Source organism: Fusarium subglutinans, assembly GCF_013396075.1.
Source record: "Fusarium subglutinans strain NRRL 66333 chromosome Unknown NRRL66333_c0000099, whole genome shotgun sequence".
NCBI lineage: Eukaryota > Fungi > Ascomycota > Sordariomycetes > Hypocreales > Nectriaceae > Fusarium > Fusarium subglutinans.
Genome location: NW_023502162.1, coordinates 163,695 through 190,797, shown reverse-complemented (window position 1 = coordinate 190,797; position 27,103 = coordinate 163,695). Strand labels below are relative to the sequence as shown.

Below are 27,103 nucleotides of genomic sequence, written 5' to 3'. Positions count from 1 at the left end.
GAGAAAAGAAAGAAACGAAAAGCAAAAAAATAAGAGGCTGGCCCACATGCTACTACCAAAAAGTGTGCCCTCCTCCAGTTCTATTTCGTTCACTGACTTCCATTCGACTCCGTCCCCCGACGCCGTCTCCAGCTTTTGATGAAAGCTTCCGCCGCCGAGTGACCGACCGAATTGTGTCCCACACACAAACCCGCACCGCGTACCGTACTTGGCCTGGAGCCCTACCCGGCCCCAATCAAAACCCCCCATTTCCCATCTTTTCGAGCCCCTGGACACTCGCACACACCTCACACAGACGGCCCTGGTGGTACTTTCTGCCGACTAGGTACAACTTTTTGGGCCTCTGGCATCGTCCATCGGGACCTAATATTTCAGCTCTTTTTTTTTTCCAAGGAAAAAGCACCAAAGGGACAAAAAAAAAAAACCTTGATCAACAAAAGTCACTGTCGCATTCCCAAGGCGTCGACTTAATTCAGCACATCACAGCGCAGCAACTCGCTCGACTAGGTACTGAGACTCCTTTCTGCTTCACACCGTGGTCTCGTAGTCGTTGGACTGTGGATTGTGGACTAAAGTTAGCTGGCCTGGCCTGGACGGATTTGCTTGCTTCCATTGCTTGTGCTTTTTCTTTGGGGTGCTTTTTTGGGCTGTCTCTAGATGCCCCGCCATCTGTCGCTCGCCATCCTTATCCAGACCTGACAGATCCTGATTCCGCCTCTTTCGTCCGTCCGCCTGCCTCTCTTCCAACCTCACACTCCCATCCCCTTCGGCCTCGACGTCGACTTCTCTCCATATCCACCCTTCATCATGGATCCCGCCGCTGTGAGGTCCTTGCTCGCCACTAGCTTGGACCCTGATGCAGACAGTCGAAGGCGTGCTGAGCTTCAGTTGAAACAGGTGCGTCCTGCGTGTGTGTTTGTTTGTATTTGCGTTTGCGTCTGCGTCTGCGTCTTCGGTCGAGATGGTCGAGGGAACGGAACTCCTTTGTGCCTGGGTATTGGTAAAGAATCGTCCAGCCATCAAGCTCTGCTCTACTCTTTGATGCTATGGCTGGCTGGCTTCTCTTCCACCTACTTTGAGTTTCCTTCCCCCGAAGCCTCTTTGTGCAGCTGTGATCCTTGCGCCAGCCTCCAATTCCGCACAGAACCACGATGCTAATTTGTTCCCGTCTACCCTTCCAGATTGAAGAACAGCCCGGATTTCTCGAATGTTTGCTCGATATTTTACAAGCCGAACAGGAGGCTAGTGTCCGCCTTTCGAGTATGTCTACCAACTCTTGTGCCCTTGTGCGCTCCCTCATCAGTTCACTTCTGACCAACTTCCACTCCAGCCGTGATTTATGTCAAGAACCGTGTCAATCGATCATGGTACAATAATGAGGGGTACTCTCCCGACCCCCCCACCGCTATAATCCCTGAAGAAGAGAAGGCTCGTGTACGAGACCGCCTTCTGCCAATTCTCGCTACGTCCGAAACCCTCGTCCGCCAGCAGCTCATCCCCGTCCTCCAACGAATCCTCCAATATGACTTCCCCGCCCGTTGGCCCAAGTTCATGGACTTCACCGTCGAGCTTCTAAACACGAATAACCCCGGTTCCGTTCTTGCTGGTCTGCAATGCCTGCTTGCCATCTGCCGTGCCTTCCGCTATAAATCGACCGACAGCGATGACAGACAACACTTTGACAAGATTGTGGAGGCAACATTTCCCCGTCTTCTCGCCATCTGCAACGAGTTGGTGAACCAGGAGAGCGATGAGGCTGGTGAGATGCTTCACTTGGCCCTCAAGGCCTACAAGCATGCGACATGGGTGCGCACTCCCCTGGATCTGATATATTTGCTCATGAGCCACGTATTGACATCGTTCGCAGTTGGAACTCTCGCCTTCGCTACGACAACGTGACACCAACATCGCTTGGTGCACTGTTTTCCTACACACGGTTTCCAAGGCTTGCCCCGCCAATGCTATGCAGGGTGATCAACACGAACGTGAGAAACATCACTGGTGGAAGGCTAAGAAGTGGGCTTTCTTCAACCTGAACCGCCTCTTCATTCGGTAGGATTGCTTGCACATGTTGAACGTCGGTGACTTTAGCTAACATCTAATTTGCAGACATGGCAACCCTGCCAGTCCTGGTAAGGGCGAAGAAGCACTTGCTTTTGCCAAGGACTTCACCGCAAACATTGCCCCCGAGATCCTCAAGCACTACCTCCAAGAAATCGAGAAATGGGTTGCCAAAACCTCTTGGCTCAGTCGACCTTGCCTTTCCTATACACTGGTCTTCCTCGACGAGTCCGTACGACCCAAGGAGATGTGGACACACCTTAAGCCTCATCTTACCAATCTTGTTACCCACTTCGTTTTCCCTGTCCTCTGCCTTACCGAAGAGGATGTCGAGCAGTTCGAGGAGGAGCCCGACGAGTACCTTCACCGAAAGCTTAACTACTTCGAGGAAGCGTCTGCTCCTGATGTCGCCGCCACTAACTTCCTTGTCAACCTTACAAAGAACCGTCGCAAGGAGACCTTCGAGATTCTCAAGTTCGTCAATGCCGTTGTCACCGAATACGAGCAGGCTGCGGATGATCAGAAGAACCATATTGCCAAGGAGGGTGCTCTGCGCATGATCGCTACCCTAGCACCGGTTATTCTGGGCAAGAAGAGCCCCATTGCTGATCAGGTCGAATACTTCCTCGTTCGTTATGTCTTCCCCGACTTCACCAGCCCACAGGGCTACCTCCGCGCTCGTGCTTGCGACACCATCGAGAAGTTCGAGCAGCTCAACTTCCAAGACCAGAACAACCTTCTTACTATATACCGACACATCCTCGACTGTATGGCCGACCCTGCTCTCCCAGTTCGTGTCACGGCTGCTCTCGCTCTCCAGCCTCTTATCCGCCACGATGTCATTCGAACAAGCATGCAACAAAACATTCCCACGATCATGCAGCAGTTGCTCAAGCTTGCCAACGAGGCCGATATCGATGCGCTCGCCAATGTCATGGAGGACTTTGTCGAGGTCTTCGCCACTGAGCTCACTCCTTTTGCTGTCGCACTGAGTGAGCAGCTCCGAGACACTTACATGAGAATTGTGCGCGAGCTTCTCGAGAAGGAGAGCAAGGTTGGTGACGACGGCGAGCTCTACAACGAGTATGACGACAAGAGCATTACTGCCCTGGGTGTCCTGCAAACTATCGGAACTCTAATTCTCACACTCGAGAGCACTCCTGACGTCCTGCTCCACATTGAGGCTGTCCTTATGCCCGTCATCAAGGTTACCCTGGAGAACAAGCTCTACGATCTCTATAACGAAGTTTTCGAAATCATCGATAGCTGCACTTTCGCCGCCAAGTCCATATCTCCCACTATGTGGCAGGCCTTTGAGTTGATTCACACTACCTTCAAGGCCGGTGCTGAATACTACCTCGAGGATATGCTGCCTGCTCTGGATAACTTTGTCCAATTTGGTGCTCCCCAGCTCGCTCAGAAGCCCGAGTACACTCAGGCCCTTTACTCCATGGTCGCTGATATGTTCACCGACAGTATTCAGGGAGGTGTTGAGAGGATATGCGCTTGCAAACTGGCCGAGGCCATGATGCTTAGCTTGAAAGGCCAGATTGACAGCTGTGTCGAGGGTTTCATCAACATTGCCATGAGTATCCTCGCCAACCAAGATGTCAAGGTGAAGAGCTACCGCATCCATCTCATGGAGATGGTTATCAACTCGATCCATTACAACCCACTTCTCACCCTGCAGGTCCTTGAGAACAAGGGCTGGACAAACCGATTCTTCAGTCTTTGGTTCGGCAGCATGACTTCTTTCACCCGTGTTCACGACAAGAAGCTTTGCATTGTTGCCATCTCAGCTCTTCTCAGTCTGAACCCTGAGCACGTGCCATCCAGTGTCTCTGTTGGCTGGCCAAGATTGCTCCAAGGCATTACTGAACTATTCCGCTCCCTCCCTGCCGCTCAGAAGAGTAAGTCTCTCATACCGTTGCGTCATTGGGTCACAACTAACAGATCACAGACCGCGATGAAGCACTCCGTGACGACTTCCACCTCGAGTCTACTTACGACTACGGCGAGGAAGACGAGTGGGATGACGACGAGGCCAACTGGAACGCTGAGGAGGAAGAGGAGACAGGCGAGACTAACGAGTCCAAGGACGAGAGCACTGCTTATCTCAACTTCTTGAACGAGGAGGTATGTATGATCCTATGTAATCACTACGATGTAATGCTAACGAAACCAAGGCCCAGAAGTTTAGCCGAGCGATTGATGATGTTGAGGAGGACGATCTTGGCGAGGACTCTGTCCTGCTCGAGTCACCGCTCGACAAAATTGAGCCTTACCAATTATTCCGCGGCACTTTAATGAGTGAGTCAATCCTGCACGCAGCTTTGGACATTGCTGACTTTGATAGAAATGCAACAAGAGCAACCCCAATTCTACAGCAGCCTGGCTGGACACCTCACAGCTGATGATCAGAATGTGATTCAGTCTGTAATGGTCAAAGCCGATGAGATCGCGGCACAGCAGGTGCAGCAAGCCCAGCAAGCCCAGCTCCTGGCTCAACAACAGGCTGCTGCCATGGCGGCCAACCTCAGCGCCCCTAACGGCGGTGCCAGCTAAAGGATGGCTGTCGAAGGATGTCGTACACGTATCACGAGTGATCTGAGTTATTGGAGTTGTTTCTGCCCCCATTTTGTTATATCCCTTTCCTCGTTCATGTCAGGGCAGGAGTAAAGATTCCCCGGAGACCAAGAAATGTGTTGAGCCCATACCAAAAGAAAGAGATTTAGAACGTGCAAACAACGATGAGCCCACCTACTGGAGGACCCCCTTCCAAAGAGTGCCGTGGGTATGATTGGTATAGGGGAGCTGGATTGCGAAGCATTTTGCGAGGTTGTCTTTTGGGCGGGAAATTTGTGCTGAGGAGAAATGAGAAAATGAGCCGATGACGACGAGACTGCGGATGAAGCGAGCAAGAGGTTCATTTGATTCGAGAGTGCAAGCTGAGATAGGACGAAGATGATAGTCACGAGGCAAAAAGGAGAGATGATCTCTTGAGCTGAGCAGTCACAGTTTAAAGGTAAACAAACAAACAAGTAAATACAATTGATAGTTCCATCCTTGGTTCGAAGCCATCGTTTATCCTTACTCTGCCACATGATCTTATAGACAGCGTTCCTCAGACAGCGAAGGCGTGAACCTGGTTTTGCCCCTACATTGCCTGTATCCGCAATCAGAGATGATAGAGAGGGGAGAGATAATTAGCTTCGCGATTTCCAATGTGACAGAAGAGAGTAGGTTGATCTTGTTCTATTGGTGAAGCAGGTAGCTCTACATTGGTGAGTATTTAAGGCTGGGTAAAGCCGAAAGTTCATTCTTGACGAAAGGTCTTTTGTATTCATGTCACAACATTCTTTTTATTTCTTACTCGCTCGTTCAGCTGCGTCCAGGGCTGTCTTGATAACCTCGTCCAAGAATCTTTGATTCTCGATTCCAACACTGATTCGTACCAAATGCTCGACAACACCATAGCTCTCAGCCCATTCAAGCTCGTGGAAATGCGCGAAGAGCGTATATGCACAACCTAGAGTGAAGTTGGTCCCCAGACTCGGCCCCTTGGCCACATCAAGAGCGTCGAGGAACGCGATGGCAGCTGCGGGGGTGTTGAAACGAATGGACAGCAAATACCCATACCCCTTTCCTGGACGTTTGTATTCCTCGTAAAGTCGTTGTGTCGGGCTTCCCTTGGGATAGTAGACTTGCCCGACTGAGCTATGCTTGCGAAGTGTATCCGCGATGTGCATTGCATTTTGGCTCGCTTTAATGACTCGTTCTTCAAAATCGGTGCTGTTTTCCTCCATAACCATCATATCCAGCGGGAAGTAGGTATTGACATAGCGATCCTTCAATCTTCTCTTCATATCCCAATGGCCTCTGCCCTTTGGGTTCAGGGTCACGCTTCCTCCCATAACGTTGCAGCCCCCACTAAACATCTTTGTCAAGCTTGTGCATACAACATCGCAATGCGAGATAACGTCGACGTTGACCGATGTACCGACTGTATCATCAACCACGAACAAGAAGAAGAATTGGTCAGACAGGCTTTTTATCCTCGCTAGATCGACAGAGCCAAGGAGTGGGTTACCAGGGAACTCTGTGAAGAGGGCACACAGCTCCAGACCTGCAGCCAACTCCTCCTCCAGAGTTTCCAGATCGGATTGTGTACCGCTATAGATTTTACAGTCGTACCCGTAGATCCTGCTTATAACTTTGATAGTATCGACGTACAAAAATCTAGATCCGTCATTAGTCTGGCCACTTAGCAGGTTCATTTTTGACGTACCCAAAGATCGCAATGGTCCCCTTTGTCGTTGTAGTGTAAAGGCTGATAATATCATGGATATGGCTGATAGCCGACATGCCGGTGGGGTACAAGAGCACATCGCTCTTCTTCAGCTTGTTGTCTTCAGTGCCGAACGAGTCTGCAATACGTTGTTGTATGGCAACCTTGGCCTCTTTGGCCTCCTGGATCGGAAGAATAGCCTCAGGCAATTCTCGGCCGCGATTAATAAAAGGGGCATTCTCTAGCCAATACGTTGCTCTTCGACTCGAGATACCAAAGCCGGTATGTTGCCAGAATGCTTTGGCCTCTTTTGCCCCTCGTGGAGGGTAGACGACCACAGAGATTTCGTTCAAGTCACTTCGGTTCTCTGACTTTTTGACCGGACGAATATTACCGTCAAAGTCAACCACAAATGCAAATGCTCTTGTTAGCTGCTTTTCTAGATATCCTTGAAGATCTTTGGCATGATGACGCGCTGTTATTAGCATTGCTGATCGTCCGGGCTCTTTCAGCGACTGCCTTAGCCCGTTTCGAAATTCGGTTTCAAGAAGTCTCCAAGGCAAGCCAGACGTCCATGTCAGTAATCGTTCTGCGAGTTCGTTGACGACAAGGGGGACGAAGAATCGAGGGTATCCGGTCTTTAGCTGGGCTATGAGTTCGGGGTCTCTTCTACCCCAAACTTCAGTGTCTTCCCATGTCGGTATATAGACACTAACTCCCTATCAAAAGCTATCAGTATGGTGGGATTTGGCGATGTGGTTAAGAGTCCTTACATGTTTGTCTCCTGGTGGGAGGGAACTTCCAACCTTTGCCCTCATCTCTTCACAGGCTTCAATCGATGATAACCAATTTGCGAAATTCAGATCCTTTTAAGTTGGTCTTATAGTGTGCCTCGCCTGCTGCCGTCGTCGAATTCACGGTTACATCGACATTGTCCACCTTGATGAAAGGGGACGAGAGTAGGAAAGAAGCACGGCCACATATCAATGCTTTATGTGCGTCTATTGCCACGGAATTGTACTGATTTGGGAGCGTCTCACCGCATCTAACTCAACTTGATCATTGGTTCATGAGCAGGTTTTGTGCTTGGGATTGACAACAGTTTGAGACATGCATATAATATACCTGGCTTCAGCCAGCCACTATAGGACTGAGAGCCAATGCGGACGACTTACACATTGCCGATCTGAAGTGAGATCTTAGCTACCTTATGCATAGGCTATCTGTAGATCCATTAGGCATTGGAATTGCTTCTGTTAGCCGGTGCCCTACTACTTTATTGCTTGTGGGTCAATGTTATACTGACGCTGACTTTCGGCTGTGAATAATCATACTCACTCATGTACTTGGTGCGTGCGTTGGCACTCTAGGTACTAACTCTGAGCCAGTATTAGAAAACAAACTCAATTGAATGATGTTTCCTACCTAGTAGCTAGTACCTAGGTATGAACTCATCGTGTTGGTTTCACAATGCATGAAGGGAGAAGAGTGAGCTCCTGCAGAGTCTAGGGTATCCTAGTTGCAGTGTGGGAGATCTCATCAATGTAAATGCCGTACGGAGTAATGCAGGAGCGATTGACAGGGGTACCATGAATACCCCGAGCCAATCAAGTCGATCGTCCCCTACAGCTTTGGGCTATCTTAGCGGTCGGCGTCCCCCGCTGAACGCTGCGGCGGCTCCCGTACGTCACCCGGATTTGGAGGTAGGGCAGGTACGACGAGGTCTAGATTACCTCCTCCTACTTGCCTAGGCCAGGCAAGTGCAGGTCACACCGTCTCTCACCTCCCCTCATCTTATCAAAGACAAACAACAAACAGCAAACAACTTCTAGTCCTATTCTTCCCTCTTACAAATTCATCATCCTACAGAGCATCTTTATCTTTTTAACTCCTTCAACATCAACTGAAACCTCGTACCAACTGCAACAATGACTACTCGTTACCGTGTCGAGTGTAAGTTAAGCCGTCAATAACCCCACCTCAATCCTCCCCTTGCATCCAAACACTCATGGTTACACAAGCTCACGATAGTAAACAGATGCTCTCAAGACACACCGAAGAGACCAATTTATTGGTATGTTGTACTCTACTTGTCCCAGATATCACGAACGGCATCACACACTACACAGTCCTTCTAATTCAACATTTTCCCATTCCATCCCCGCATCACATGTCCCACCGTCCACGCTTCAATCAGACTCAGCCAGCTAACTCGAATCACAGAATGGGTCAAGGGTCTTCTAGCTGTCCCTTTCGTTCTCTACTCTCAGCCCACTGGCGTTTTTGGAGATGGACCTAGTGTTACTCAGATGGCCGAAGAGGCTCACCGTCGTTACGCTGAGATTATGCGTGACGTTGAGCTCATGATTGATGATCACAGTAAGCCTTCGTATTCACCTTCATAGCGAACATGTCTGATTCCCAAAAGTTAGCCGTCAGCAAGATGATACCATGCTCCCGTCCAAGTTGCGGATGCTGATTCCCACCGCGGGCCCTTTCTTCACCCGCTTGCCTCTGGAGGCAGCTTTCAAATATCAAGACAGAAAGCGGTATATCTCATCACGAAGATTTGTTGCTCCATCCTTCAACGATGTCAGACAGATCCTAAACTCAGCCCAGTCCATGGCTGTTACGACTGGGTCACTGCAGTTGGCCACGTTTGATGGTGATGTGACCTTGTATGACGATGGATTTAATCTTGAGCCATCGAGTCCTGTGATTCCCCGTCTTCTCGGTAAGCTGGTGCACAAAAAGTCGAAACAGCAAACTAATGTCCATCAGACCTCTTACGAAAGAATATCAAGATTGGTATTGTTACGGCTGCTGGTTACACATCTGCCGACCGCTACTATGAGCGCCTTCATGGATTGCTTGACGCAATTACGGAGTCAACTGATCTGGATCCTATTCAGAAGCAGAACATTGTCATCATGGGAGGTGAAGCAAACTACCTTTTTGAGTACTCACCTTCTTCGCCATACAAGCTCGCCCCTGTCCCGCGTACTCAGTGGCTGACACCCGAGATGGCCTCATGGTCGGATGCCGACATTACAAGATTGCTGGATGTTGCCGAAGGTGCCCTTCGTGACTGTGTCAACAACTTGAACCTGCCTGCCATGATCATGCGCAAGGACCGTGCTGTTGGTATTATCCCCAAGACGCCGGGCACTCGCATCGCCCGTGAGAGCCTGGAGGAGACTGTTCTCGTTGTTCAGCGTATCCTGGAGCTCAGTAGTCTCGGATCCAGCGAAGAGCGCCCAACGAAGCACCGACCCAACTCTCCTCCAATTCCACCTTCAGTGGCGAGCCAATCACGCCGCGTGCCGTTCTGTGCTTTCAACGGAGGTAATGATGTGTTTGTCGATATTGGTGATAAGAGCTGGGGCGTGACTGTTTGCCAGCAGTGGTTTGGTAGCAAGGAGACTGGTGGCGCCATTCGCGGAGAGAACACACTGCACGTGGGCGATCAATTCCTGAGTGCTGGATCAAATGACTTCAAGGCGAGAAGTGTTGGAACAACAGCCTGGATCGCAAGCCCAGCGGAGACCGTGGAGCTGCTCGACGAGCTGGCTGATCTGATGCAAAAGAAATTGTCTTGATTGCAAGGAAATTTCGGCTTTTTGCATGGAAGGTCTCTCTTGGGTATACCCCGACGATGAATTATGCCAGGAGTAGATTGGCTGTTGCTCGAGGAGAGCCTCGTTTATACGTGAACCTTCGCCTTTAAACGTGGCATCGGCAGCAAGCCCGTCAACGTCCTGCCAACACGGGAGATTGATCTTCGTCGAATTATGCTCAGACGAATGACAAGAAATTGCCGACAGATTAAGTCCTTGGTTGGCCTAGCACCTCCCAGGTGTCATATCATGCTGGTTCTAATCAGTCACATATCTTGATTAATCTTTGAGCAGGGGGATAATGATGGGATCAAGATCAGTGAACTGTTTATTTCTGAGAATTATCTATGTTGGAGTTCGATATGTATCAGGACTTCTAAATACAAATACCCACCGGATCTCACTCTATCTTGGAAGTCTTTTATCATTGTCATTCAATAGAGATTTACCAACCTCTCCGATGCGTTAGTAGGTGTGCAAGATTACGATTTCTGATAAACCATGCATACAATTTAGGAACCTGATCATACTGACTCTCCACATCAACACGAGAAAAAAGATATTCACAATTGGCAGATATGATGATGAAGACAGAATCTAAGTCTTGAAGCTCCTGGCAACTTGTGGGGATCATTTTACAGGACAACAAAATTCAATCTCAACCGAGTAAGGTAACATGAAAAGGCCATATTTTCTAGTATGGCAATTATAAAGTCTAATCTTAATCTAATTTCCAAGCAACATCCGGTATGGTGTAGTGGCTAACATTTCGCGCTCTCAACTTATAGCTGAGAGATCAGTTCCGCGGAGCCCAGGGTTCGATTCCCTGTACCGGAGTTTTCTCTTTTGTATTTTTGGCCTCTTGATCTTGACTATCAACTGATATATATATATATCCATTACCTTAAAAACATACACAGGAAGAGTATTTTGCTTTAAGTGTCTATCTGGTTGTTTGCTATTGAAATTCTTTATTTTATTATAGTAGACCTATTTAATATAATGTCGCTCGAACATGGCCTGATACTGGCCGTTACGAGGATATCGACCAACCGCGCATGAATGAATAGTCTGTTGTCGTCTTTCCGTATCCTCTTTAGATATAGGGTGTAACTAGCACTGTTCAGTGCTGCGTGGTCTGACCACAAAGCTTCTGAATGTCATCTTCCTAGGTATCTATCTGTTTATGCATACAGCTCATTTCATTCGACGCATCACTAAGCTTGGCAAACATGTCAGTATACTCAACTAATTTGTTGCAAACGTCCTCTGAAAGTAACAACATCAAGATACTTCACACTTCCCAAGAGTCATCACGCAATAGTGGCTTAGTCGTTAAGTGAGAACAGAGCTTCTTTCACCTACGTACGTGTATGGATGGCTTCACGGCAGCTCGTTAAGCATCCAAGCAGTCGATATATAGCAAGTCATAAGAGCACTTTGTATTTACTCACAATGTATTTGAACACTCGTAGCTCCGTCCAACACGATAGCTATCGCAGCTTCAATACAATCAAGCAAGGGCCTGTCTGCAAGCTCGCATGGGCATAATCAAACACGAGTTTCCTTAACGGTAAGTATGTATACCCTGACTCAATGATGCTATCGAGGGGAATTTCCCAAACGGGTGTTCAATCACGGACCAAGGTCCGGTTATAACCCGTCTTGCCCACGTCGACCTTGGCCAAGAATGTGACACTGGAGAAGATACGGCAGGCAAGCAGCGAACATATCGTGTCACAATCGGCTATTTGAACCAACAAGAGACAATGACTAGGGGAGTGTTGTATCAAGTTTTGAAGAATTGCGTGTAAGATAACAGTGTCTAGGCGCATTATTGTGAATGGGGGCGTAAGCTTACACGTATCGCCGCATGTATGCATTACATTACATTGGCCTTGGCAGTGGTGCAGTGTTGAAGCAAGGTAGATAGATATCAGGCTATATAACAAACATAACTTTCCTTGTTTCTCATTCTGTGTGTCTTGTTTCTTACGTTGGATAAATGAAGCCACGTGATATCATCAAATAGTCTATCCAATTCAATTGCCGCACTTCAGCTCAGGTCAGCTCAGGTCAGTTGGCTGGTTGGTCGGTTGGCTGGCTTATTTATACCGAGTTAGCTCCCTTCAGCCTCAAGCCATTCGTGCTTCCTTGATGGACTACAGTGGAGGACTCACTGGAGGACTCAGCCCTGAAGAGATTCGCCGAATTGATCGAATAATGGATTTGGAATGGATGGAATTCGCTGAAGGGTGGGAGTGGCATGCACTGAATTATGTGAATCCTCTTCCTCCTATGATGCCCTATCCGTCTTACTGTGTCAGTCGTCGATGTGGATGGTGTCGCTTCTCGATCAAGCCCGGCGATCTCATCACAGCCAGTCAGTTACACAGTCTCTCAACGTCAAGAAACAATACTGATTCTGTCAAAGGAGCATCTGGTGGTACTGAAACAGTTGCCTTCGAATCATGCGATTCCTTCAACGATGAAAAGCTACATGCAACTTTCAGGCGCTGCATAAGTGATCACGAGTCATGTGCAACAATCGGATATCACGTTGGATGCTCCGAGATAGCTTCATCATTCGGGCTTGATAAGAGAGCCTTTGTGCAAGTTGCTCGATATTCTTACGAGCCTTCAGTTCGGGAAGATGAGCGGCGACGAGAGTGGATTTTGAACAACTTGCACCGGATCATGAGCCAAAAGTTCACAAATCTACCACCAGAGATACTGCTGATGATGAACAAACATCTGGTCCTTCACTATGCGATAGCTTCACTATCTCATGTCTCTCGGTCGATTCAATACACGGTCGAGCCATTGAAGGATGTATGGGCAACTCATGTCAACCTGGACGGAATCGAGTATATATCTTCCTTGTCGAACACTCCAAAGCCTGGAAGCCGTTTACTCTGGAGAGAGTTCAAGGGCCAAGAAGAAAACTTTCTTTTCATCTCAGAAGATCATCTCGGCATTCGCCAAGTTGTTAACAATCCTGGAGCTGTTACATCGGTACAAGGTAGTTCAGGCTGGTGGCGAACACTCCCCATCACCAGCAAATTCCTCTCATTCTCTGACGATGTAAGGTTTGTCCTTTTGATCATGAGTTGCAGTTCTAATGTCAAGACAGGGCCTCAAATTGCGCAGTTTCGCTGCTGCTCCGTTGAATCCCACCATTTGTTGGCCATATCCCATGACCCCAGATGCGTTGAAAAACATGGCTTACCACGTCACAAAAGACTCATCTTCAAGTCTTGGTATGACCATCGAAGCTCGCATGGTGGCTTTGGAGTTCAACGAGCCTGAGATCACCGGATACTCTGCTTGTTGGTACAAGGAGCAGCTGGTCGATCTTCATACGCACAAGGTTGAAGAGTCGTTGGCCTTTTATCGTGAGCTGGACGAAATGGCGAAGCAAAAGTTAGCTACAGAAAAGTCAGACGACTCGATCGCAAGCCCAGCCCTTCACTGGACTTACCATCCGTTGAATCCCGGAGAACGTGTCGAACAAGTCTGGTTGCGCACAAAGAAGGAAGCAGACGAAAGGCGATCACAGACATCAGATGCTGCCACAGAGACTGCGATATCGGTATGAATCAACGCGCCGTCACCCCCTTGAAGCTTGAGGCTGACTCACTCATATCAGCTGGTCACTAATCAGTCGCGAACACTCATCATGGGAAGAAGCAGCTCACCATACAGCGAGTGGAAATGTATAGCCAAAGATTCAACGGACAGCCCAATGCTGGTCTACCTCAGCCCTCGCCTTGGGGGCATTTATTTGTTCGCATCACCGACTGTGAAAGGGAGTGACAAGGATCCCTTACCAGCAGGACTAGCACCCGAATGCGAAACAGATCTTGTTGAGGCCCCAGATACCTCGCTCGATGCTGTGAGAGACGTTCAGATCTGCAGAGAACAGTCTGAGAAAGGAACCAGTTCAATATCGGGCCTCTTGTTTCAATACAAAGATGGAAGCCAAGCGTGTGTGGGCAAGTTTCGCTTCGATCATGCGAAAGAGGTTGTGCCTGTTGCCGACTCGACGTGCTTCTACCTCGGTACCAGATACTCGGACCAAGGTAGCAGAGTCTTGGGAGAGCTCTGTCTATCGAAGCCAGGAGATGAGGATGAATCTTTGGAGTGGAGGAGCTGTCTGTGGAAAGGAAGTTTCCCACGTGAGATAATGCTATTGATGGACACTTGATTGCGTTTACTGAACATATAACTAGTGTATACCTTGGTAAGTAAATAAATAAATAAATAAATAAATAAATAATCAATTAATTATAACTTACTGGTCTCTTCATCAGTGATGCGAGACGGTGACGCCTAGAGAGAAGTTAGGGGCGCGCAAGAAGAATTCCATATTTTGACCATTCGAAGTGACAAGTTCATGCAAGTCTAGCCTACTGCTGTCTCTGTGTGGTTCTGTTATTAGCGGCGGATCATTGATATCAGAATTGGGTAAGGTAGGTAGGTAGAATTAGAATCACATGTTGGAAGCCTCGAGATGTGCGTGTTGCAATTACGTCAATTGCTCGTAACTAGTAGACGGTGTCTCAAGGTGACTTTAGCCACAGCATAACAACAAATGACATACATACATCCCCTTATATCAATAGTTAGTCCATCCAACTCATGAGACTCTGGAATTTGTATCTGCGTTGTTTTCGACTAGAAACAAAAGTATCAATGTCAGTCAACATGGCTGACTCCAACAAACTTAACAACGATTACACCTCAGATCATGATGAAAAACAATCAGAACCGGTCGTGGCCAAAGACGAGGTCGAAAAGCTCAGCCCTCTCCAGAAACACGTTCAATTCTGGGACCGCGATAATGACGGCATCATCAACCCATGGGACGTCTACAACGGCTTCCGCGAACTCGGTTTCGGCCTCTTCTTCTCAATAGGCTCGCTTCTCATCCCCATCTTCTTTTCATATCCAACACGGCTCGGCCATAGTTGGCTGCCTGACCCCATGTTCCGCATCTATGTCAATGACATCCACAAGGCCAAGCATGGCTCTGACACAGGCATCTTCGACTTTGATGGGAACTTCAGCCCACAGAGATTCGAGCACATGTGTCAGCGGTTCGATACATCTGGTAATGGAGGCTTGACTGCTGATGACCTATGGAGATTATGGGCCAAGGATCGCTGTGCAGCAGATCCAGCTGGTTGGACTTTTGCTTTCATGGAGTGGTGGACAACATATGTGCTTCTCCAAGAGGATGGGATCGTGAAAAGGGATGACCTGAGAGCCTGTTATGACGGAAGCTTGTTTTGGAGGATCAAGGACGAAAGAGAGAGAAGCAGCAGGTGCCTGGATAGAAAGAGCTTTGGCATGAGAAATTTCTTTGCTCCAATCTAGCAGGCCTTGCTATGCATGCTATGAGAACGCATGCCTAGTGGCATTCTCCTCGCTGTACGGTTCGCAGGTTTCGTTTGCCTTGTGCTGTTCTCTTGATCTCGATTTACATCCATGGTGTTGCTATCCTTCGCCATGTTCTCCTCCCAGGTCCACATGTGCAGAGGAGAGAGGAGGAGTCACGGCCTGTCTGCACCATTTGCTGTTCCTTATAGCTCATAATGAGAGACTGCCGAGATTTCGGGAGTGGCGATGTGCTTGTACCGGAAGAGGGGGCTCTGCCAAAGTTATACAAAACGCGGAGTCAAGACTGACGCAAAGAGAATACGAGCATCATACAAGTCTTACCTCTTGATACGACACTAAGTGCATCTGTGTATGCTTGCAGGTCAAAACGGAGAATGACTGGCTACTCCTTATGTAACGCATATCACTTACTCTGCTGTGCTGCACCAGAACAAGACGTAGAGCATCACTAGCAACCACAAAACATGGAAGTCGGTTGATCTGGAGTAACCACAGTCTTTATGAAACGACCGTTTCGAAAGTGATATCAGGGAGATAACTTGCCCTTGTATTATTACTTCACCTAAAGCACTTGCTCCTGAGACTTACCGAGAACATGGAGGTGATATCACGAGTTTTTGGAGGTCCAATGATGAAGCAAGTCAGAAAAGTCTTCAATTCTCATACATACACTAACCTATCCCAAGGGCAAAGTATTACAGCAAGTCTTCCTTGCTTGATGACCTGTCAATTATTTGTGATTTGGATCCCCAAAATGATGACTATCATGTAACAAGCACACCACGATCATCACCAGAGATACCGCCAGCTCGCCCATCGTTTAGTTTGTGCGGAATTGGGTCTCAATTCTGTTGAGTTGAGTGTTGCTGGGCTATCAGGAAGAGAAACAGGAGGTTATGACGGACTTGGCTGTCTCTAATCATACCTACACACCTATCGACTGCCTCTTAATTGGCAAATTATACACATTTTATACAAACGACCACTGTATGGATCCTCAGAATTCTCCCTTAGCCTCAGAAGCCCACTTCTTAGCACTCTCCCTCCATAACCTCTTCTTCACTTCCTTCTCTGTCTCCGCTGCCTTCTCTGCCTCACGTTTCAACTTCTCCTCAAGTTTGGCCTTCTTGGCAGCACGTTCCTCTGGCGTCGGCGGAAGAGTGAGTTTCTGCTCAAGTGGGTTACAAGATATCGAGCCAAAAGGATGTCTACTCGAATCTACATCCTTCTCCCACCAGGCATACAATTCACGGAGAGTAGGATTTACTTCGTAGTTGAATGCCCCGAGCCATGCCGCGAGCGCCGCCTTGGCGAGTCCAAGCACATACCTCTGCTCAACCATTTCCTCGTAGGTAAGCTGCTTAGACATTTCTAAAGACACTGGAACCAACGGGACTTTCAATCCCCTGTGCCTGTGCGGGCTTGCCTGCTGGTCTCGGCACGCCAGCACGCCAAAAGGCATGTCAATATAGCCTATGTATAACTTGCGTCGGGTGACTTGGGCGAACACTCCAGTCGTGCTAAACGGATCAACCATTGGTATGGTCTTGTAATCCTCCTGGGACGGCGGCTCGTCTGCGGCCAAGATGTGCCATACTCGCAGTGGTATTAGTTTCATGATGGCTGATGCCCATTCCGAGGCAGATTTCAACTTGAGGATTTCCTCCCACTGGGTCGTCTTTGGCAAGGTCATGAGTGTTTCGACAATGTGTTCCATACGCTTTTGCACATCGTCTTGCTTCGCCTCGAAAATTGCGACTTGCTCTGGGGTAGCATCCATGTTATGATGCCATGGGGATTTAGGCCGACTTCGGCGCAGTAGCTTGATTCCCTTCTGCTTTTCCATCTGCTTCAGCTGGTCCAGGACACTTGAAAAATATCGGTCCATCCGCCTTGCCATGTAGTCTATACTGAAATATGGCCGTTTGACGAACTCTTCGAGCTGAGCCAACTCCTCCTCGCTCCATGGCCTTGGTTTAATCTTGGTCTCACCTCTTGGATCTGAGGATAAAATAGGTCCAAGACCCGGGGTCGGTGATCCAGTAACATCGTTACTGCTTTTAATCGAGTCGTCTGCAATTGACTTGGCTTCGTTGCTGGTCTCGACAGAGCTGTGGGCTTTTATACCCTCCTCATTAGCAGCAATATCGCTGCTGATCTGTGTTGATTCGTCTGACTTGGCATCGTCACCGGTGTGAAGATATCTTGGTTGTTGGAGAGAGAGGAGGCGAATTGGGCTAGGCTGTCGTTTGGAAACCGCGAGTTTGTTTTGATGCTGGCGCAAAAGGCTCAAGGAAAGTCTACGGCTCGCGTTTGACAATTGATACACGGAATAGGGTGCCATTTTCGTGGGAGGTGAGTAAGACCGACCTCTTTACCTCGAATTTGATGGCGAGACTCGAGAATGTTGCGTAGAGCAAACCTAGCAGAGCAGAGCTTCAGCTTGGTAGCACGTGACATTGTTTTCACTACCAACCATGCATCTATTTGGGTACGAATTTTGTACAAGGTCTTATTTTACTTGCTCGGAAAAAAATCCATTTATATATGCAGCTCTACTGTTTGTGTTTCAGTGCGTTTATGCGACGACAAACTCATCAACTCAAAGATGTTGTTGATGGTGGTCATAAGGAACACACAGCGACAGCTAGGGCACAGCTAAGGAATATATATATATACATCATGTGCACCACAATATACATCTAAAACAGCATGCGGTATGTAAAAATATATTCCCCTTGAAGCGGTAGGTACGTAATGCATGTCGTAGAGTCTCGAATGACCATTATTATCATACAACGTCTGCGGCATCCATCACAAGCGATACCTTAGAGAGAAACACATCCATCCGCGCTGTCCTCAAGGAAGACACCACCGTAAATAAGTCCCTCGTTCAAGTTGGCCTCCTGGAATCCAGAGTTGGCAACATCGTCGGTGCCAGTAGGCTTCTTGAGGATACCAATCTGAAACTGTCCCTGGCCGGTCAAGTTGCGGGCGATGGGCTGAGTGGCGGCCTTGAGAGGCTTGCATCCCTTGGAGTAGTAGGCTTGGATGGTGCTACGATTGTCAGCTATGGTATTTGTGCTATGTAGTTGGTAGGGACTTACTTCTTCTCGTAGTTGAGGGTGATGGCAAAGTTCTGCCATACCTTCTTGAGCATAGGAGTCTCCCAGAGAAGCTTAAAGTCCTGGTCGAGAAGCTTCCATGTAGCAGCGGTGCCGTTCTGCCCGATGAGTTGGCCAGCCTGGAACTGGAACTGGTTGCCGGAGAAATCGGCCTTCTCGTGCCAAACATTCTATCCTTGTTAGCATCAACCACGTCAGTGATGATCCCAGGTATGCTTACCAGGTACTCATGGCTCAGGTTGAGAGGGCGCTTGTCATCCTGCATGATGCTAAAGTGCAGAGTCTTGACGCCCTCAGACCCAGGGCTGCCCTCATTGCTATCCTTGTTGAACTGCAGACCAGCGCGTCTGAAGCCGAGCTGCTTCATGAAGATACTCTTGTCGCTGATAGTGACCTCAAGAGGGATGGTACCAGCCTCGGTATCGAAGCGCGACTTGGTCTTGGTCTTGGGAAGCTGAAGAATCTCGGACCAGGAGATGTTGTTTCCCTTGACGAAGCCGGGGTTGTAAGGGTTCCAGCCGCCGCCGTTGGCCGTGTCGAAGTCGGTCAGAGAGGCATTGGCAGGGACTCGGCCATCGAAGACGACGGGGCAAGTCTCGCTTGCTCTGGCGAGAACCTGGGAGCGTTGGCCGAAGGGAGTGGCAGAGACCACGGAGGCCAGAAGAGTGATGAAGGCAGCAGCGGTACGCATGGTGAACAAGTAACGGTATATATATACACGATTGGCAAAGGAATGAATGAAATACAGAGAAATGAATGGATACTAGCCAGTAGTAACTTGAAGACAAAAATGCTACAGAACCAACCATGTTATTACGATACAACAGCGTCTTAATATACATCTTGAACAGATCCCTTTTCAGTCTTTCAGATCGGGTAATTCGGTAGGTGCTCCGTTTCAGGCCAGGTTGGTAATCTTGAGTACGCGGCAGTTGAACGAGACATGCCACTTTGGGAATGAGAAATCCGTTGTTCCACCTGTAAGTATATATTTGCCATTGGAGGAATTATTAATCTGGACAGTTGACGGTGTATCTGAAACGTTTTCCAGAAGCCAGAGAAACTAAACTTTAACTGGGCGCAATAACTAAGCTTATTAGATTGGATCCTATTATAAGGTTTAATTAAGGAACCGGAGCCGGGTTATAGCAAGATTCCGATATTTCGACGATAGTTTCAGGAACAGAACACGGGGCAGATGGTGGATATATCTTGAGACGAGATAAAAAAACTTATTTACTCAGAATTACCCCTACGCAGAAAAGTTCCTAGATCATCTTTGGACGAATCTCCGCCGAGCAAAACTCCTCGGAGCGAGAGGGACAGTTTACCTCCACCAGCTCCAGGAAGAAGCAAACCCACTGCCGGCCGTGATCCATATTTGCCGTCCATCTCGGCACTTATAAGCTCTTGGCTGCCGAAAGTACATACGGATACAAGGGATTGATATTAAAAGTATATCGGGTATCATTCCATTTTAAGCTTACACAAAAAGTGAGCACTATCATTCTCGCATTCCTACGATTGATCATTGATGGCGGCACGGCAAGGTTATTCTTCTTCCCCGCCATCAAGCTCAGACTTTCCAAAGTAACCGTCCACCTCTTAAAGAGTCTTCCTTCATACATAAGTCCTAGTACTAAGCCTTTAAGCCTTGACTCCTTCACAAAACTCTGTACTATCTCTATTCTCACTCCCCATCCCATCTCTCCATCAGCCAGCCTCTTTTCCCCAGGATTCTCGTGTTACAATCTGGGGAAGACACTTCCAATTCTCCAACATCCCAACAATCACAACTTGTCCGTGGGTAACACAAACAAAAAGAAAGAAGCAAAAACACCTCCACCCCCACGAAATCTCCAATGCGGGCACGAATCAGCCCTCATACTTCTCGGCACTGATATCCGAGAAGGCTTCTTTCGGTGTGCCAGTTCGCTCTCGTGCAGTGCGCGGTAGTCTCGCTTTATCAGCCTCAGCTCTTGTCATGTTTCGCTCGGCACGTTATTTCCGCGATGCTGCATCATTAGTCGTGAACCGGAATAACTAAGTGTTAAGCATGACCGGTCACGCGGGCCAAAGGGAGCTGTGTGATCTGAAGCCAGAGCTTGTGAGCGAGCCAAACACTCCTCACCCACTGGTCGTGAGACTCTCTCTGTTCCGTCAAATCCTCTTGACCACGTGGGGGGTTGTCACTGTGTCTCAACTTTGTCCAGGACCTTTGCGTTGATGACAGCTTCAGCCTTAGCCAGGTACCCGGAACAAACACCCAACACCAGTGAAACTCGGTGGAAACCCACGACGACCGGTGTGGGATGGGATATCGTGAGGGCGTATCAGCGTCACCACGCCCTTCTCTCATCCTCATTCTCACTCACATTCACATGTCCTAAGGCGTCCCAAATGTTATCCAGTGCTCAGCGTCATCGTCAAGCCTCACTTTTGTTCCCAAGTCCAATGAGATCCTGTGACATTTCCACTTTCACTGCTACTACCGATCGGCGGTGAGACCGCTCCAGCATCATACATATCTAAGCCAATATATCGCTCATTCCGACTTCGCTTGGGTTATGGCTCATACAGTATCAACATCGTCGTGGTGAGACATGCCTTGCGTGCATATCGCGTGGGATGCTTTCCGTCGCTTCTGAATATGTAACACCGAAAACTCCCAGCCCGCAGCATCGGCGCATCCGCACACGCCACAGAGGAGTGTATACATACTCCACAGTCCCAGATTGCCGGGTAAATAGATAGGTAGACAGACATACAGGTAAATAAACATCATTCTTGCAGTAACGACATGTGATATAACGCGCTACGATGCCAACAAGTGGAATGCTTCCATCATCCTTCTAGTAAAATAGATAGATCTCGCTTCAATCCTTGTAAATCTAGATAGATAATGCTCTTACTCAACAGTCAGGCGATTGATAACCGCTATCTAAGAGGGGTCAAAGCACCTGATCAAGACGTCAAGCATCGCGGCCACAACACCAAGTGATCCCGAGGAAGGCCCTTCTTTTATGGATACTCAAGTCGAACCGAGGCTGGAGTAAATAAGTGTTGATCAAACAACAAACAAATCAAGAACGTGAGTAAGTCTATTGTGCTAGTTCGCAGAAGAGAACGGTAGCAATGGCATCAGAGTACCAGAGCAGCATGCCCATATATACATACGTCCGTATATATATCTAAGTGATACTTGTAAGAATAAACAATCTTCAAGGGGGTCGCGCGCATCTTTGAATCCAGAAGAAAACTCATAGAAAAGACTAAACGGGTGAATTGATAAACCTCCATGGTCATCCTTCTTCTACCCGACTGTTCTTTCTGTCCATCTGCAGACCAATGGCATGTTAAATCTCCATTTATCCCCCAGATTCCAAAAGAGCAAGAGACGGTTTTCTTCGGGGGGTATTAAGTCTGCTTTGCTTGTAAGACATTCCCCATCCTCGTCGGCTGTGATGCGTCGTCATCTGACGAAAACAGGGAAAGGGTTGTATACTATGTACAGGTTGGAGTGTAAAAGAAATGAAGCGATCGAAATTCACCAACTCCAAACCATGCAGGCCTAGACCATCATCCATGGCCAGCTTGACCCCAACGCCAATATAGGTGAATACAAAAGTTATAGGCGAACAAATCCAATGTTGCTCTTATTATCAAAGAAATGGTTGTTTAGTGTTTGTAGGACATTTCAAATGTCGTTCCATCAGTCATTAAGTCGTCTAGTAGCCCGGCTGGCCTGGCATCTTGCCCAGTGAGTGGGAGCCAGTGCCCTTTGGGGGTAGATGGTTGTGGCAAAATATCTTTTTGTTGCCGTTGGCTGTATTGTCCTTCTTGGTCGCATCAATAAGAAGAGCGGGGTCATCGTAAGATTCCAGCTGGCAGCACTCGACATTCTTCAGCCAGCGGTTGTGGATGACGTCCTCAATGCTGATACGCTTTTGAGGATCAGGGTTCAACATCTGTAGCACAAGACGGCGGAGAGCAGGTGGGGACATGCCCACGTCGAGAGCGTAGCATTTGGGGTAATCCGAATCAGAGATAGTGGCGTCGGGCTCTGGGTGCTTTCCATACCACGTTTCCCAACCCTTGACAAGCTTATCATAATGGAGCTCTCCTGGGACAGCGCGGGACCAGATGGCGCCGCCAAAGGTGAGATATATCATCACGATCGCAGAACTCCACACATCGAGTGATCGAGGGTCGTAGGTTACCTTCTTGGCGAGGACCTCTGGCGCGATGTAGGGCTCACTTCCACAGATGCCAGGTGAGCAAAGACGGATCTCGCCGCTCATGTTACGGCCGCATTGTCCACCAGCTTCACGAAGACCAGGGTGAGTACCACAGAAAACTTCCGATACACCAAAATCAGTAATCTTGAGCTTGCTGTCCTTGGTGATCAGAAGGTTTTCGAGCTTGATGTCACGATGAGCAATGCCATTGGCATGCAGGTAATGGACACCTTGAATAAGCTGTTTGAAGAGACACATGCGGTCCTTCTTCCGGTCATCGCCCTTGAGATGACCCTTGGAGACCAAGCTAAAAAGATCACCTTCCGAGCAATATTCCATGACATGGTTCCATCGCCCGTGATCGGTACATAGGCGGAAAGTCTCGACAATATTGGGGTGATGTAAGCTCTTGGCAATGCTGAACTCTGACTTGATCTTGTTCTCGTAGTCCTGTTGGCTTTCTCGGTGCGATTTGCCGCGGAACTCCTTGACGGCGTAGAGCTCTTCTGGGTAGCCTTTTCGCATCATAAGGGTAACCTTGGAAGCCGCTCCCTTGCCAAGATGCTTGCCATGACGACCGAGGAATTTGCGCTGATACTCGAATTCGTTCTGTAGCTCAGCTACATCCACGGCGAAATCATCAGGAAGGCTCAAACTCATGCGTCGAGCCTTGGCACCAGTACCGGAGTCAGGAGGCAGAGGCCAGACACTTCGTTCGGGTGGATACATTGTCTCGTCGCCTTCCGCAGGAGGTGGGAGGGGAGTGCTGGGTCGGCTACCGTCATAGCTGCTAGCTCTGCGGGCGTACTCAGGACGCTTGTGTCCGGTGCCTCGGCTGGGGTTGTGAGCGCCGACGAAGTTAATAGCTCGGCCACGCAGAGTCAGACCAGTTGATGCACGGTTCTTCTTGAAGTCTCCTTGGCTGGGGAGAGACTTGTCAGAGGCACGTTCGCGGTGTGCGGGAGCCATTTCCAATCCATTGTCACTAGGTGAAGGGGGTGAGTTGGAACGAGTAGTTGCAGAGGAGCGGTTCATGGAGAAACGACGACGAGCGGCAGCACGTGGTTGGCCATTTGTTTGAGGTTCCGTTGGCGCGGACACGACGGAGGGTGTTGCAGATTCCGAGGGTATATAATCGTTCTTAACCTGGGAATTTGATCGGCGGAAGAAACTCGACATGGTGCGCTTGAAACTCGCAGTGGAGATGGAACCTCGGGTTGACTGACGGGTGAGAGAGCTGCCTGGCTCGGGTTCTGTTGCTCTTGGAGTACTTGGTTCGTAGGTAGTAGGAGGGCGGCTGTTATTTACGGATTGTGATATATATGTTCCCTTGTTGGGGTTGGCCGAGTTGGGGATCGCGATAGGTACAACTCCTGAAGATGTGGCTGAAGCCGTCTGGTAAGACTGCAGATTTTGGAGGTCCTGCAGGTCCTGGCTCTGAAGGGTGAAGTCCTGGGACTGGCGACCACTAACAGGTGTAACGGGTTCAACGGCTGATTCGCTTCCAGATTCACCACCTTCTTCTAGGACAATTGATTCAGTAAGGTCGGTACTATATTCGCGAGGCGACGATAGGGACTGGAACTGGAACTGGTTTGGGCGAAAGGTAGAGGATGAGGTACTTTTATCTGTGGCGGGAGCAAGCAAAAAGACGTCAGCAGGCAGGGATGACTTGATTTTGATGTTGGAGAAGTTGCAGTTGCAGGGTTCGGGTTGACATGGGACAAGGCTAGGGGACTAGGAATCAACTGGGGGGTGCATGAGGCAGAAATAGAATGGAACGTGAGTGAGTTGTGAGTAAGAGGGAGCGAGAACGAGTGATCATGCAGCAAAATAAATAAACTGGACCGAGACCCCCAAAATGTGCCAAGGCTAAGCAAATGTCATGAATTTGTAAAGTCTAGGCTCAGCCCAACAAGGCACAGCGAAGGGGGAGGAAGTGACGGTGACAAGTGACAGTAACAGTAACAACAGTGACATTGACGGAATTATAATGGGGAAATGGAAATGGTGATGGAAATAAACAGATGGCGAATGTCCGAAGAAACCCAACCTTCTCTTCTGGTTGCATCCATCCAATTGCCGCTGTTTACTTTGTTCTTTGGTATTTTGCCATGCTTTCTCAGCAAACAACAAAGTAAAAAGTGCAAGTCCACTTACAGGAGCCGTCGCTCAAAGCCGATTTGATTCAGCCGAGTCTAGCTTCAGTTGCAGGTCCCACGTTTATCGCGTCACTACTTAACTTGCAGCTTGGTCCGCGGCGTAGGGTCCACGGAGATGGAGAGACTTCTCGTTTCCGGTGGACGTGGGAATGACGAAATGAATGTGAGAAGACAAAAGCGGAGAAACAATCAAGTGCAATGAAATGAAGCCCAAGACATGAACACGAGGGGAATAGAAACAGGAATAGGCTTGACTTGAAACGGGCGAATGGATGGGCAATGCTTGCCCAGATGGGTTTGGGTGAGGATAGGGAGAGGCAAATCAAGGAGAAGCAACAGTTGATTACAGAGACAAACAGCAGCAAGAGAATTGTATGTCCATACCTGTGACGAGGGTGGAGGGTCCCTGTGGTTGGTGCTGGTGGGGTGCTACCATGGTTCTTGGGGCCGAGAGTGCCGCCATAATGCCCATCTTTTTCGAAGTCGGGTGCTGAGAAATAGCGAGATTGAGCCTTGAGGGCGCTTCTGCTGTTATATCTCGGACGGGGCTTGCAGTGAATGGCGACGGTGTCGAATAGAGGGGTACAGAGCTTCGGTGTACAGGCGGCGCCTAAAGTACAGAGCAGGTGCTGTCGATTGGGGGAGGGCAGCTGGTCACTAACAGAAGCGAGGGACCAAGAGCTGCAAGTCAGAGCCACACACCCACCATCCAAGGATTGGGGTCAGTTGAGTGATGGAGACGGTTTAGCGACTAGAGTGCTGTGTTGTGCTTCTGTCGCTGGGCGAATGGCGTTTGTGGTTGGTTCGTCGGCAAAATGCGAGAGACGCTTGACGGCACTACCGAATCGTTGCGGCGATATGGTATCCAAGATTTGCGATCTTGGCAGAAGACTTTGACCCAGAGGAATAGCCACGAGATTGCTGCAGAATACCGTGATCAAAGAAAAAAGGTGTTGCGTTCAAGCGTTTTTTTTTTTTTTTTGAAAAGTTGACAACTGATAGATTTGAACGGTCGACTATGACGGGGTCTTTGACTGAGTTGATCAAGATCTCGTGCCCGTGTAAGCCTAGAATGCTTGTCGACTGTCGATATGGTTCAAAAGGGGTTCGGTCTTCAATTGAACATTGACTGTTCTCTATTGTCTTCAAACACGTTGTTGTCCGTTGTATGATCTCCCACTATTGTTGAATGGGATGCTAGAGAAACCACATGGGACGTCGACTTGGTCGTAGGAGGATATGAAGACGAGGAGGGGGCGGCATCAAAAGTAGTAGCCGGGTGATTATAACCGTGAGAGTGAAGCAAAAGAGCAGCACGATCGACAAGTTTTGGGGTTTCCCTTTTAAGGTTATATGAATAAGGGAAAGAAGATGCTTAGATAGAAAGAAGTTAAAGGAGAGAGGAAAGCTGAAGTAAGGAGACGAGCAAGAGAAAAAAAAAAGCGCGCAACTTGTCTTTTGTGTCCGTACAAGTTATGAAGCTGCTACACTATTACTTACTCGGTGCAGTCGATCAATTCGGTCCCTTCACCAGTCTATCCCCAGCCCACCAGAGCCAAACCGAACTAAGGAACCCTCCACTCTTTCTTTGGCAAAGCTTCAAGGTGGATCACAGACCACAACTCGACGACGTGGGGATGGACAAGGGTCAGGATATGGATGTGGATGTGGATGGGCCATGGGGAGGGGCGTGCGCATGCTTTCATTCTCACACTCTCTCGCTTTCTCATCCGAGTGCTGAAGCGATATGCGTGTATGTACGTACAGATACACAAGGCCAAAGTCAAAAACTTTCACTGATTCTGTATTGGATGCAATAATTGACATGCAGGTAACTCTGCTTGGGTTGGGGTAGAGAAAAATGGTTCATGTGTGTGTGAGTGGGGGGTAAGGTACTTTGTTTTTGGAGATCGGGATACGGAGAAAGAGGCCGAGAATTGATATCGCTGAGTTAGTTACCCAGATCATCGACTGCTTGCTTCATCAAGAGGACAGCGGCGGCTGAGCGGGCAGCAATCAATAATAATTAAGTGTCCTCTGTTTTATTAATCCCGTCCATGAACCCTTGGATAGATAAACGAAACTTGACTGGTCCATTTTGCTCCGTCGGACCTACCTACCTAGTAAAATACGTACATATAAGCACAGTGCGTGATTTATCTACTAAAAATCCACATCTTATGCGACCCAGTGGGTGACTTGAATCGCC

General features: G+C 48.6%; 7 protein-coding genes across 7 annotated transcripts; 3 read left to right on the top strand and 4 right to left on the bottom strand.

The window, feature by feature from the left end:
- Window positions 1–807: 807 nt before the first annotated feature.
- FSUBG_7684 (importin beta) lies at window positions 808–4,626 on the top strand (the record flags this gene model as incomplete). The annotated part of the gene is made up of 8 exons (XM_036686014.1): window positions 808–897; window positions 1,182–1,260; window positions 1,331–1,806; window positions 1,868–2,052; window positions 2,110–3,971; window positions 4,022–4,197; window positions 4,248–4,371; window positions 4,418–4,626. 8 exons carry the CDS (start codon window positions 808–810, stop codon window positions 4,624–4,626), a joined length of 3,201 nt encoding a protein of 1,066 aa, XP_036536869.1.
- A 797-nt stretch (window positions 4,627–5,423) lies between these two features.
- FSUBG_7683 (cystathionine beta-lyase) lies at window positions 5,424–7,167 on the bottom strand (the record flags this gene model as incomplete). Its single annotated transcript, XM_036686013.1, has 4 exons — window positions 5,424–6,234; window positions 6,295–6,300; window positions 6,350–7,068; window positions 7,123–7,167. The coding sequence occupies 4 exons, from the start codon at window positions 7,165–7,167 to the stop codon at window positions 5,424–5,426; spliced, it is 1,581 nt and encodes a 526-aa protein (XP_036536868.1).
- Window positions 7,168–12,123: 4,956 nt separating this feature from the next.
- FSUBG_7681 (uncharacterized protein) lies at window positions 12,124–14,173 on the top strand (the record flags this gene model as incomplete). The annotated part of the gene is made up of 4 exons (XM_036686012.1): window positions 12,124–12,349; window positions 12,401–13,050; window positions 13,100–13,558; window positions 13,616–14,173. 4 exons carry the CDS (start codon window positions 12,124–12,126, stop codon window positions 14,171–14,173), a joined length of 1,893 nt encoding a protein of 630 aa, XP_036536867.1.
- A 500-nt stretch (window positions 14,174–14,673) lies between these two features.
- FSUBG_7680 (calcium-binding caleosin) lies at window positions 14,674–15,345 on the top strand (the record flags this gene model as incomplete). Its single annotated transcript, XM_036686011.1, has 1 exon — window positions 14,674–15,345. One exon carries the CDS (start codon window positions 14,674–14,676, stop codon window positions 15,343–15,345), a length of 672 nt encoding a protein of 223 aa, XP_036536866.1.
- A 1,021-nt stretch (window positions 15,346–16,366) lies between these two features.
- FSUBG_7679 (uncharacterized protein) lies at window positions 16,367–17,713 on the bottom strand (the record flags this gene model as incomplete). Its single annotated transcript, XM_036686009.1, has 1 exon — window positions 16,367–17,713. The coding sequence occupies one exon, from the start codon at window positions 17,711–17,713 to the stop codon at window positions 16,367–16,369; it is 1,347 nt and encodes a 448-aa protein (XP_036536865.1).
- Window positions 17,714–18,197: 484 nt separating this feature from the next.
- FSUBG_7678 (endoglucanase c) lies at window positions 18,198–19,185 on the bottom strand (the record flags this gene model as incomplete). Its single annotated transcript, XM_036686008.1, has 3 exons — window positions 18,198–18,426; window positions 18,477–18,664; window positions 18,715–19,185. 3 exons carry the CDS (start codon window positions 19,183–19,185, stop codon window positions 18,198–18,200), a joined length of 888 nt encoding a protein of 295 aa, XP_036536864.1.
- A 3,037-nt stretch (window positions 19,186–22,222) lies between these two features.
- On the bottom strand, window positions 22,223–25,330 carry FSUBG_7677 (HAL kinase; the record flags this gene model as incomplete). The annotated part of the gene is made up of 2 exons (XM_036686007.1): window positions 22,223–24,360; window positions 25,279–25,330. 2 exons carry the CDS (start codon window positions 25,328–25,330, stop codon window positions 22,223–22,225), a joined length of 2,190 nt encoding a protein of 729 aa, XP_036536863.1.
- Between the last annotated feature and the right edge of the window lie 1,773 nt (window positions 25,331–27,103).